Genomic DNA, 12,614 nt, shown 5'->3' on the forward strand with positions numbered 1-12,614 from the left:
CCTGCTGTCGACTTTCTGAGCCTGATGTCGACTTTCTGAGCCTGATGTCGACTTTCTGAGCCTGCTGTCGACTCTCTGAGCCTGATGTCGACTTTCTGAGCCTGATGTCGACTTTCTGAGCCTGATGTCGACTTTCTGAGCCAACTGTCGACTCTCTGAGCCTGATGTCGACTCTCTGAGCCTGCTCTGGACTTTCTGAGCCTACTGTCGACTCTCTGAGCCTGATGTCGACTCTCTGAGCCTGCTCTGGACTCTCTGAGCCTGATGTCGACTTTCTGAGCCTGATGTCGACTTTCTGAGCCTGATGTCGACTTTCTGAGCCTACTGTCGACTCTCTGAGCCTGATGTCGACTCTCTGAGCCTGCTCTGGACTTTCTGAGCCTGATGTCGACTTTCTGAGCCTGATGTCGACTTTCTGAGCCTGATGTCGACTTTCTGAGCCTGATGTCGACTTTCTGAGCCTGATGTCGACTTTCTGAGCCTGATGTCGACTTTCTGAGCCTGCTGTCGACTTTCTGAGCCTGATGTCGACTTTCTGAGCCTGATGTCGACTTTCTGAGCCTGCTGTCGACTCTCTGAGCCTGATGTCGACTTTCTGAGCCTGATGTCGACTTTCTGAGCCTGATGTCGACTTTCTGAGCCTACTGTCGACTCTCTGAGCCTGATGTCGACTCTCTGAGCCTGATGTCGACTTTCTGAGCCTGATGTCGACTTTCTGAGCCTGCTGTCGACTTTCTGAGCCTGATGTCGACTTTCTGAGCCTGATGTCGACTTTCTGAGCCTGATGTCGACTTTCTGAGCCTGCTCTGGACTTTCTGAGCCTGATGTCGACTTTCTGAGCCTGATGTCGACTTTCTGAGCCTGCTGTCGACTTTCTGATTCGCTATCGGTGGAGTTGTGACACTCCTCTTGTGCTCTTTTTTTCCCTGTATCATAACGCCAGCAGTGGAATCGATGCCAACATCGTATTTAGTTTCTTTTGTTCTGCAAAGGTGTCGTTGCCCTGTCGGAGACAAAGTGCCTTTGTGTGAACGCAGGGGAGTGTTTTTAAGTCCAACAAAACCCCACACTCTCTCACACACACTCAGATATATATACACGCCCCTTCCAGGGCAGATTTGGTAGATAAAACGAGAAGCAACAACACTGGCCGCTCATTGTTCTCGCAGGGAGTTGTGCCGTCAGGAATGCAGCGATAGCCATCTCGCCTGGATTTCAGATATGTTGTGTTCTGGAGTATTATTGGAAGCAGATGTCTTATTTACAGGAGGGAGGGAAGGAGGGCACATTTTACACATTTATTCTACAGTTACAGTTCAGGCATTCAGCTCACAACGGATCCCTCAGAGACTTTTAACAGTTGGAAAAAGAAAGTGTGAAATCATACATGTGCAAGTTACTAGTTTTCAGATTAGTCTGACCTCCACGCTAGTCCACCTTCACATTTCTTTTGGGCATTTTTCTAAACACATTGGTTGTTCTATTTAGTCTTTATTGGTATATTTCACAGTACAGTTCTGGTATGAGTTCTTCTTCCTGTTAATGTTATTTTTAGAGGCATTTTTGAGAGTTAATCTGTGAAGTTTTGCTGATTGGAAATGTCACCCTGTGTCCTGCCAGCTCTTCTTCGCATTCCTTCTTTTTATAATTATGAGTTGCCCTGCCTCTCAATGTATTTATTATCAGCATGTTCCGCAGCATTTATCTGTAAAATCACACTGCATTCACTCTGTTTCCAGCCCGTCTTTCTTCAGACTACCTCTGGGTATGTCTTTACCACTATGGTTGTTGTATTTCATCTGAATGTAACGTATTTCACAACAGGCAGGAGTTGTTAGGCGTTATTTTTTGCTGCGTTTCTTCCTCCTCGTGTTATTTTTAGCGGTGCTTTTTGAGAGCATTTAGCGTTAATGAAGTCGTCAGTACTCTTACAGTCCAGACATGAATTGTTCTGCCTCATACATTCAGATTGCATATTTGCAGGTAAAAGCTTGGCGAATAAGACCTCAGCTATTTACATTTCATCAACGTTTCGTTTTATTGGTGCAAAAGTACAGAACAGCCCCCAGCTCCTTGTTCTGTTTTAATCAGGGTGAGTAATCAGGGTGTTTCCAGTCAAATGTAAATATGATAGACTCCAGATACGGGCTTGTTCTGAGCTAACTTTGTCTAAAAGTATCCAATGTTAGATATTAGCTAGCAGTTTTTGGTCTTAGTTTGGGCTGCTTTGTTCAACTACATTGCTTGCCAGATTTGAGCAAAAACTTGATAATGTTGAACTTCTTTTTTTCAGTTTCTCTGTTCTCAAGCAAACTCTTTCCACACTCCTGTTGGTACATTTCTTGTTGCTGAAGTGGTTTACGCTGGTCAATGTTTTCTGCAACTTCAGGCTGCACATTGTGACACCTGGAGGTACCAGCTATGAGGAGGTTAAAGGGTTGCAGTGCCTAGAAAGTATGCCGTTATGCAGGTGCACACACACACACACACACACACACACACACATACCGAGTTAGCTTCGCGATTGGCCTCACCTGACCTAAAAATCCCCAGCGGAGCCATCAGCAGGAACATCTGAAGCTGATTTAAGTTGAGAACCAGCAGACATGCAGCTGCTCTGTGTGAGAGCGACCTGTAGCTGAAAGGTCACCGGTTCCATTCCCACAACAACTAGATGCTCTGCGAAAGTGTTCTTGAGCAAGATACCGAAACCTGGTCTGCTTAGATTCTTTGTGAGTTCAAATATTTTGTAATCTGTTGATCTGCAGACGATTTTGTTGTTTAATTGATTCATTTTCAGCCTAAAGAATGTCATGAAATAGTCAAATATGTCTAGCACAAGTCTTTAAACAGATTCTTTTGTCTGAGCAACAGTTTAAAATCCATAAATATTCACTTTACTATCATGTAAGACAAACTAAAGCAGGAAATCTTCACATTTGAGAGGATCGAACCAGCAATTTTCTGGCTTATAAATTGATTAATTATCAAAATTGTTGCCCATTTTTATATTTTCAGTTCAACTAACTGACTAATCATTTCAGCTTGGTGGTTTATGTGTTAAATGGCAGCAGGTTGCCCTTGAGCAAGGCCGTAACAAACGCTGTCTGAATATCATAAATGTTAGCATTAAAGGTTATCTTAGACTTTGGTTGACAAAGAGTATCAAATCAAGGTCTACTTACTAGCCTTTTGTTGAGCTCTCAGCTGTCTTCTTCATGGATCTGTTGACATTTTCATCCATAACACTTTTAGGGCTTCTTGACTTGAAGTTAAACTCTATCCACTGATGAAGAAGACTGTGTGATACAGATGAAAGCTCCAGGACAGAGCTTTTGGTTTTGCTTTGTTAGACTACTATTTCCAAGATGGAGAATGAACTCTTACACCTATATTTATAATATTTAGACAGTGTTTGCTTCAGTATATTTACTCTGAAAGACAGCGAAGATGAAGAAAAATCAATGTTACATTGATTTGTGTTTAATTTGACAGTGACTTTTAGCTTGTCGGGACTTTGATTGTCATGTGACCAACCACCGAGTATGTCAGCTATTGGCTCATATATTTATTGTGAAGGGGAAAACACAGAAGTCAGACACATTACGATCTGGAAACTTTAGTATGTTTTCTTCAAGTGGAAAGCAGAAGTAAAGACGACTTGTGATAAGAATCATCGAGGGCAGAACTTGTTTCTATTCTGATGACTGGACTGAAGGAGAAGTCTCTTCATTGTTTTCTTTGCTGATTTGGAAATAATTAGGAATAAAAACTGATTAAAAACTATCTTTAATCATAAAAACCATAAAAAATTGTCCTTGAAAGAGTGAAAAATGATAAATTAAGCAACAAACTGTATTTAAAAAGTCCCTCTTTCTCCAGTGTGGATCAGATATCAGACTGTGGTTAATCTGTAAATCACCAGAGAGCTCCATCCACCTGTCGTGGATAAATACAAGTGACCTAAAAACCAACCCAATGTGGGTGTAAACGAGAGGCATCTCCAGGGCCGGTTTGAGGTGCTCCACAGCTTCACACCTTCTCTGGGAAAAAAGAAAAGCCCCTCTGTGCAGCGAAGGTCTGGTTTGAGTTACAGACGAGAAGCCGTCGGGTTTACCGCCGGTCAGCGGAGTTCAGTTACAGATACAGACGGGCTTTCTGCTGCGCTGCTCCATCTGATGGCCCGACAGCCAGCCAGGGTTTATTTACCTCTCTGCACACGTTCCTTATCAAGACAGTGTGGCGAGCAGCTTTTTAATAGCACATTCTAGCAGATTATGGATAAACAAATATCATGAGTATTACTGTACTGCGTGTGTGAAATGAAATTATAAATGTCCTTAAAAACAAACAGAAAAGGAAAGGGATGTTTTCAAATTGCTTGTTTTATTTGACCAACAGTCCAAACTACTGCTTCTAATTCATTTTGTTTGTATTTCTCTTGTTAACTTGTTTCTTATTCTGTGTGCTTTTGCTTGCTTTTATTGTTTTTATCACGCGCTTTTCTGTGTAATCTGTAAATCACTTTGGGTTGCCTTTGGATGTGAAACGTGCCGTATAAATACATTTGTATTGCCTTACCAAACACCAAATATGTACACTTCACTATATACAGACAAAGACAAGCACCAAATCCTCACATGTTAGAAGGTGGAACAAGCAAATGTTTGTTATTTATGCTTGAAAAATGACTAAACCAATTAATTGAGTATTTTAAGTAGACCATCATATAAGAAAAAAACAACACTTATTTAGTTTCTCCTTCTGTCAGGATGGAAAAAAAGCCTCATAAACATCATTTAGACCATCACAAGACACTTAAAAGTCTCCACTGAAACCTAAACCGATGAAGCACTGGAATAGATGACTGCCTCTAAGTGAAGAATTGACATATACGTAGCTAAGTGAATAAATCAAATGAAACCTCCTGTCAGGTTTTTCTGTCCTTGTGGTCATGCAGGAAGGTGTTGTGTTTCAGTTTGAACTTTTGTTTAAATAAATGTGACCGTTTTGAATCTTATTTAGGAAGGGAAACTCTTCATTTCCTCTCACTGAGTACATTTGTGTTCACAAAGTCCATCCTGACAGAGCACAGTTGAACACACACAGGTGAGGTGATAATAAACAAGTCATGGAACAGGTGACATCAGATATCTTTGGGTTGTAGCCCTCTTTAAAAGTGGCACCAGTTTGGTTGCAGGAGCATAAAGAAGTGTGTAGTCTTCAGTGTCACATCACAAGTGTGAGTAATCTGTGTGTCATCTCACTTTATCCCAGCTGCTATTGCACTGCTTCACACACACACACACACACGTCAGTATACAGAACACATTTAGCCTCAAGCTTGTTTGTAATACTCATCATGACCTTTCTGAATCCCGAGCTCGAGCTTTGACTCTTAAGGGAAACCCTATGATTGTCCTCTATCCATGTGTAAAACTCCTTTTTTTAAATCACCTTCCTAATTTCCTAAAATAACCTTCTTAATCTTGTGTTTTGAGGACGTGGACTCTTCTGTGTTACTGTGTTTTAATGTTGTCTTCTTTCCGTATCCGCAGACCCAAACCACCACCTCCCGATGGCATCAAGTCCAACCCGTCCAAACGCCACCGCGACCGGCTCAACGGCGAGCTGGACAAGCTCACCAGCCTGCTGCCCTTCACCGAGGAGGTCAGGGCTCGGCTGGACAAGCTGTCGGTGCTCCGCCTCAGCGTCGGGTACCTGAAGGTCAAGAGCTTCTTCAACGGTGAGTGTCACAACTGAGAGAAGCTGGTCATCTTTCTCTCGTGTCTTTAGGTGACTTTTACATTAATGTACGGCTCTATTCAGACATTTAGAGTGAGATATGTAGCACCTGGTGTGAGAGAGGATGTGATATCACTGCTGGAAAAGTGTGTGTGTTTTATTATCATATGTTTTATATCTTATTTTGCTGTCGATGCATTAATTTATAACCATCGTGAACACAAAGGACAAAAACCTTTATCGTCACTTCATCAAATTAGTCATTTTTTAGTTAGAGAACTCACTTTATAAAGTTGGACAGTATAAAAGTATAGAATAACATTAAGTTAAGTTGGGACGCTATCTATCTCTATCTAAAGAGTTTTCCTGGATATTCATTCTTTCAGACATGCAACGGAAAGTTGAAAATGTCTTAGTGCGGTTGTACAAACCTCTTTTGGGTTTGTAAAACCTTTTTTGAGTCTTAAAAACATTTTTCCCCTCGCACCACAAGTCCTTTTCCTATTAGTTCCAATCTTATGTAGTTCTGTAGATTATCCATCTTTTATGACATGAGAATATATTTGTAGACTGTGTGTGTACTAGAAACCCAGTTCATGGAAACTCCACTTAAATACACTCAACCAATCAAGCACACTGTGAGTTAGAGGAAACCATTTATTCCAGGTTTAGTTTCACTGAGTGCCCCTAAACAAGACAGAAGCATGGATACAAACATCCTGCATGTCCTCAGCTGACAGATACCAGTCTAAATTTGCGGCTGATACTGGAAGCAGATCATTTATTAAAATGGTTAAAGGGCAAATGTCTAGACTGCAGCCAAATTCTAACATTCAAACTCACGCACACATTTTCATACACACTTTAAGCTGATTTCCAGCGGTTTGAACAGCAGAGAAAAACTGCCGTTCACCAAAGAGTCCGATTTCACTGCACCAAAGACAATACCAAACATACAGTATTTTTAGGAAGTGGTTGAATAAGATAAATACAGTTTTTAATTTCTAATAATGTGTAAGGAAGTAGAATAAATGCTTTGGAAGTAACTTTTGCCAGACAAAGCGTGCTCGGTTAAGAAGCAGTCCAGCCTCCTGTTTGTTTTCCTGATGTTACTGTAAATCTCTTTAACACTTACAGAGAAGTATAGGAAGATAAATAAACGATAGCAGTGTTGTGTAAGAGCACAAAGCAGAAGGAATGATGCTCTCTAACCTTCTTTAAAAAAAACATTTAAGTGGGTTGTTTATTTTAATAAAAAAAAGTGAATTGTGACCATTTGATATTTCTGTCACTTGAAGTTCAGTGAGGTTATTTCAGTTTCCAGCGAGCTTCCTCATATTGTTCCGCTGCCTCTTGTGAAAATATCAGCGATCAGATGCAGACAGCCTGAGAGACCAGGTTCCTATTTACAGTAAAGGGTGGTGGGAGCGTGTGGTCATCACCAGCTGAGAGGCTATATCAGTGCATCACTGTGAAATTTGGCCCTTCTGGCTTACCGTATATTTGGAGCTGACCTCCTCTCCTCATCAGGAGGTGTGAAGTGGAAGGAAAAGAGGTGATCCTACAGTACACCTGCTCTGTGCTGCAGGCTACAATGCTAATATGCACATGTATGTTCAGACAGTGTGGATGTGCAGTACGTATATATGGTTTGTGGATGTTTCTAGAAAAACCTGAAGGAAAACATTTCAGATGTCTAGGAGAGGTAAAGAAGTTGGATCCTAATATCTCACCTACCAGTTCCATCACTGTGGACAGTCCATGAAATGTAGAAAACAGCAGCTCTTACAGCTCTTCATGGTTGTTTTTGTTTGCTGTTTGCTCGCATAAACCATCACTCAGAGAAAACAACTTAGCCGGATGAAACTAACGGCATCGCCCGACAAACTGTATGAGTGTCAGAGCAGTCGGTGAAAGCGTGGACTGTTTATCTTCATCTGATTTTATTTTCCATTAAACTTTAAATGGAATTCTGAATGTCCTTAAAAACAGACTTGTTTACATAACCAAACATATTTTCTGGGTTACTTCCACTACATTTTTATTGAGTGTCGTAATTTGAGCGTCTCATCATTTGAACAAAGTCGTCTCCAGCTGCAGTTGACACAAACTCCCAACAGAAAGCAGTAACCAGGGTCATCAGAGCACAGATCCAACAGGAGGTGATATATCATCAATCCTGAATCCTGGAATAATAAAACCGCTCTAGCGTTCACTTTATTGGCTTGAAATTGAGGCCTTCATTGCTGGAATCAATGGGAGTTTTTGTTCCGAATCAGGCTGCAAAGCGAGCCAGAAATCTCAGCCGCTGGCGAGTAATCAATGAGTTATTGGCGTTGACTAACAACCCTATCAACCCCCTGCACACATGCTATGGTCGGCAGTAAAAAAAACTGACTTATGGCCTCTTAAATATGTGTGCATCTGTAGAAACAGTGTGTTCTTCGACCTGTTGCCAAAGGAAACAGACAGCAGAGCACGTTGCTTTGGAGTCATCAATTATTTGGCAGGGCTGGTCACTTAGTGTCGGCTGAACAAATGCGTTTGGAGGCAGCTTCGGGAGTCTGGTTACTATCAGACTACACCGTCAGTGTGGGACGAGGTAGTGGCTCCTATAGCAGCGTCACTCAGCGCTTTTATTTTGAAAGATCAGAGGAGAGTTTTGATTCAGATTTTTTTATTGACACAAACGACATGCACATTACAGTAAAGCTGAAACAGTTAGTCAACTAATCGATTAGTTAATAACCAGATCATCTTTACATTTCTTGAATTAAGCAAGAAATGATGAATATTTTCTGCTTCCAGCTTCTCAAATGCCCACATTATCTGCTCTGTTTAATTTATAATCTAATATATATGGAGTTTGGACTGGTGTTTGGACAAAACAAGACATTTGAAGAAGTTTTTCTTAATATTTCATAAACAAAATAATTAATCAGAACAATTGGCAAGTTAATCAATAATGAAAACAAACCTTAGTTGCGGCCCTACAATACAGTAAAGTCATGACAATGGCAAAAATAAAGACATGGTTTTTGGCTTATCCAGATGCAATAACAAAATTAACTTAAAGAGCCACTTAACACCTCGTTTTAGCTTGAACACACCCTTTAACATAATAAAACGTGCATTCAAACCCAGTCACACACTGTAAAAAGTGCAGTGAACACTGTAGACAAGGACCAGAACCAGTTGATGGAGTAGTAAAGTGATGACATCCTCGTTCTGAATCCTGCCTATAAAGAGCTCAGATCAGTTGGTTGTTTTTCATATGCATATACAGAAATGAATCATTATCTGATTATATTTTCTCACAGTGTGACCCTGTGGCCAGTAATTCTCTTTTTGACTGCAGACCGTATTATCTCCGTTATTACAGGCTGAGAACAGATTTATCAATACGGAGACGATTGATTGGTTGCCTGTAAGCAACATATTGGAAAAGCTAAGTTACTTCATGAAGAGTTTTCATAATAGCTATCGAGAACACACACACACATACATACTTTACACTTCTACCCCCACCCCCAGCACCACCACTCATGCCTTGGCTGCTGATCCGTCACTCTCCCTCCCACCGAGCCCCACCCATTTCCTGTGGCGGGCCCTGCAGCACCCCGGGGCCCCTTTTCCTTCAACTGTTCAGCCTTTTCCTCCTCGGCTTCTGCATCTGAAGTTCACAGCTCCTTCGCCCCCCACCTCCACCTCCACCCCTCTCCACCTCAAACAAACGCTGCAGGACTCCAGTTTGTTGTTACAGCAGGGAGGCCTGTTCGCACGGCAGGCCTGCACCGTGACAACCCAGGGCTTTATGCATTCATGAAACTCTCCAACACACACACTTACAGTAAAGGTCCCCCAATTTCACTTCTTCTTTCCTGCTTCAAAGCGCTTGCAGTGCATGCATCACACTTCATTTCAAGTGCGTTGTGGTGCATGTGATTCTCCACATTTGAGGCTTGTTTTTATGTATTTTAAAAGTCCCTTTCACTGTTGCTTTTGAGGTTTTTCATTATGTAATGATGACACGCTGGTCCGTCCACCTTGAGATGAATCCACAGAGAAATATGGGCTGTGTCTGATTTCCTGGAACTAGTTGTCTCTTCATTTCCTGGTTCCTCTTCATCATTCCTGATTATCTTTTATAGTTGCATTAGCTGTTATCTGTCTGCAGATAATGCAAGTTAATTACTGATATGTGTGTATATATATATATATCATAATAATAATAATAATAATAATAGTAAGAATTCTCTTTCCATTATTTCTCTCCCTCTGTTTCTCTCTTTCTTTGCTGCTCTCTAATTGTGATAATAAACATTATTTGCATATAAGCAGCTTTTAAAACATTAAATATATAAGTTTATAATGCACTTAAACATTCAAATAAAAAGCAGACTTCAAAGTCAGGAAATGATTGAAAGTGGAGAAGGCCCACAAGATAAAAGGACGAGGACAGAGGGTCAAAATAATAGTGAAAACAATCAAATAAAAAACATCATGTCACAGCAACTCCATAAAATTCAGTTTTACAAGATAATCCTGAAAGTGATGCAACACAGCTGCTCAACATTTCAGAAGATTCAGACTGTTTTCTCTCGCTTCCACTTGAAACGACCAAAGTTGTAAAACGAGCGTAGCTGAGCGTTAATAAGCAAAACACAACATTCATAAGACAGAGAAAACATTTCTTCAGTAATGTTGACATGGTTTCCCCAAATGTACAAGCTGCAATCTGGTCCAGGGACTTTCAGAACAACAATGGAGTTGGTAAAACTTGTTTTGATTTCCATACCTGTCTTTCTGTAATCAGAACCAACAGTCCAAAAGCCAAATATTTAAATATACAATGACAGAAAAACAAAGAAAAGCTGTAAATTCTCACATTTAAGAAGTTTTTCACTTCAATAAATAAATGTTAAAATGTGTTAAATAAAATGATAAAACAATTACTTGATTATCAAAATGGTTTCAGATTATTTTTCTGAACATCAATGAATCTTTTCAGCACTGTTTGGATTTTGGTTTCCTATAGTTCTGTTCTATAAATAGTTACCTGTCTTTTCAGCAGATGTGGAAATAAGCAAACGTTTGATCAGAATAGAGAGCAGTGATTGATGGATAGTGAAATGCATTTATACAAGCCTGTACTCACGCTTGTTGACCTAAAGTTCAAGATCTTTATCTCTGAAATGTTGATGTTTTCTAGATGATTCTCCACTTTGACTGACTTTTGAAAGAAAGTCGACCATATTACGTAAAACCATGTTGGGAAAACGGCGACGAGACAGGAAGTGGCTTTGATATTCTTAGCCCTTGAGACTAGACTGAGCTTTTCCAACCTTGGCATCTGGTTAAATAGGCATATTTTCCAAGCAGAAGTACAACATGTGGACAAATCCCATATTTAGATGTTGATTCATAGCTGTACGTTCTAAAAATGTCCAAAAATGGTCTCAAACTTTAGTGGCTGAGAAAGATAGCGCTGCATCTTCACCGCTTTTGTCATTTGCCAAAGCACAGACATGAACATATCCTTTGTTAGCTGGTAACGCTGCACTCTGCTGCTGTGTGTGGCCTCTGTGCAGTCCAGACGCTGATGCCAGCAGGAGTCTTTCAATTAGATTATTCTTCGTGAGGAATTCGCAGGAACCACAAGACCTCCAGGGCTGAGAAAGCCTGGTGTTCGCCAACAAAGACATGCGTCCTCCACTGTCATGTCTCCTATTTATCTACCACGATAAAGACTTGTACATGGAAAACAAAAATATATCACAATAGGACTTCTAAATCGATGGAGTCCTGCAAAAGTGGCCAGACCTAAATGCAATAACCCAGATGTATTGTAGCATTCAAAGATATTGTGATTTAGTGATACGTTGTTTTATCTCACTGAGAGTTATAAAAACAGCAGATCAAATTGATTCAATATTATCAAGACACAAGTAGAAACTTTGTAAGTTGAATTAAGGACGGGTGGTTGGTCGTATTAGAATACGAATAAGAATTTAGTGCAGCAAGGGCGGACTCGCACACAGAGAACAAAAAAGAGATGTTTTTATTTGAGCTGTAAGACAAGTTGTTGCTCTGAGGAAAGTCCAACATGGACTGAAATGTTCGCACATCTTTTCACTGTCAACTTTTTAGAAGCAAAAAGCAATAAAAAGCCAAAGTTCTGTGTGAAATGTTGTCTCAGTACAAGCAGCTCAACAAGAACTTTGCCCCAATAAAATAGACTAAAAATTGATTTAAAGCAGGAACTATCTAATCAAAGAATCCAATCTGACCAGACGTTCAGTGCTTAGAGGCATAAAGACATCCTCAGTTTCACAAACAGACTGAGTGTCTGCGGCCTCGGTGAATCCCTCATTGTGATTGCGGCGTTACCAAACACACCATTAAGAGTCTGTCTGATGGTGAATTTCCCAGCATGCCTCTCAGTGAACAAAGACGACCCGGGAGTGTAAAGGCTCATGGAAAGGCCAGGCCGTCGCGTCGCTCCAGCAGGATGTGGCTGAGAAAAGAACGCTCTGTGTCCGTCCTCTCGTCCCCGTCTCTGCCGAGCCGCAGGACGGGGCCGATGGGAAACACCCGGGGGTTCGATCCCATGGCCGACGCTCACAACGCCGTCATTGTTCAACACTGTGAACATTTTGTGAACCAGACCTCCCTCATCCTCAGACACAGCTCTGTTTATGTCCTCCGTGTCTGTCTGTGTCTTTACGTCTCTTCTTTCTTTGCATCCATTTGACTCAAATGTTATTGTTTACTTTCATAATATATACTTATTTTATACTTTTCATATTATGCAGTCATACAGAACTTAACATGCGCACATTTGCACTATCATTGTTCATATATACATT

General features: G+C 40.8%; 1 protein-coding gene across 1 annotated transcript in view; it reads left to right on the forward strand.

Annotated features, from left to right (window-relative positions):
• Positions 1-12,614, forward strand: part of ahr2 (aryl hydrocarbon receptor 2) — a 62,648-nt gene that overhangs the window by 7,553 nt on the left and 42,481 nt on the right. Inside the window, exon 2 of the mRNA XM_074627562.1 lies at positions 5,559-5,746. Coding sequence (XP_074483663.1) covers positions 5,559-5,746 — 188 coding nt within the window. The remainder of the gene's footprint in view (positions 1-5,558; positions 5,747-12,614) is intronic.

This window comes from Sebastes fasciatus, chromosome 24, assembly GCF_043250625.1.
Source record: "Sebastes fasciatus isolate fSebFas1 chromosome 24, fSebFas1.pri, whole genome shotgun sequence".
In the NCBI taxonomy this organism is placed as follows: domain Eukaryota; kingdom Metazoa; phylum Chordata; class Actinopteri; order Perciformes; family Sebastidae; genus Sebastes; species Sebastes fasciatus.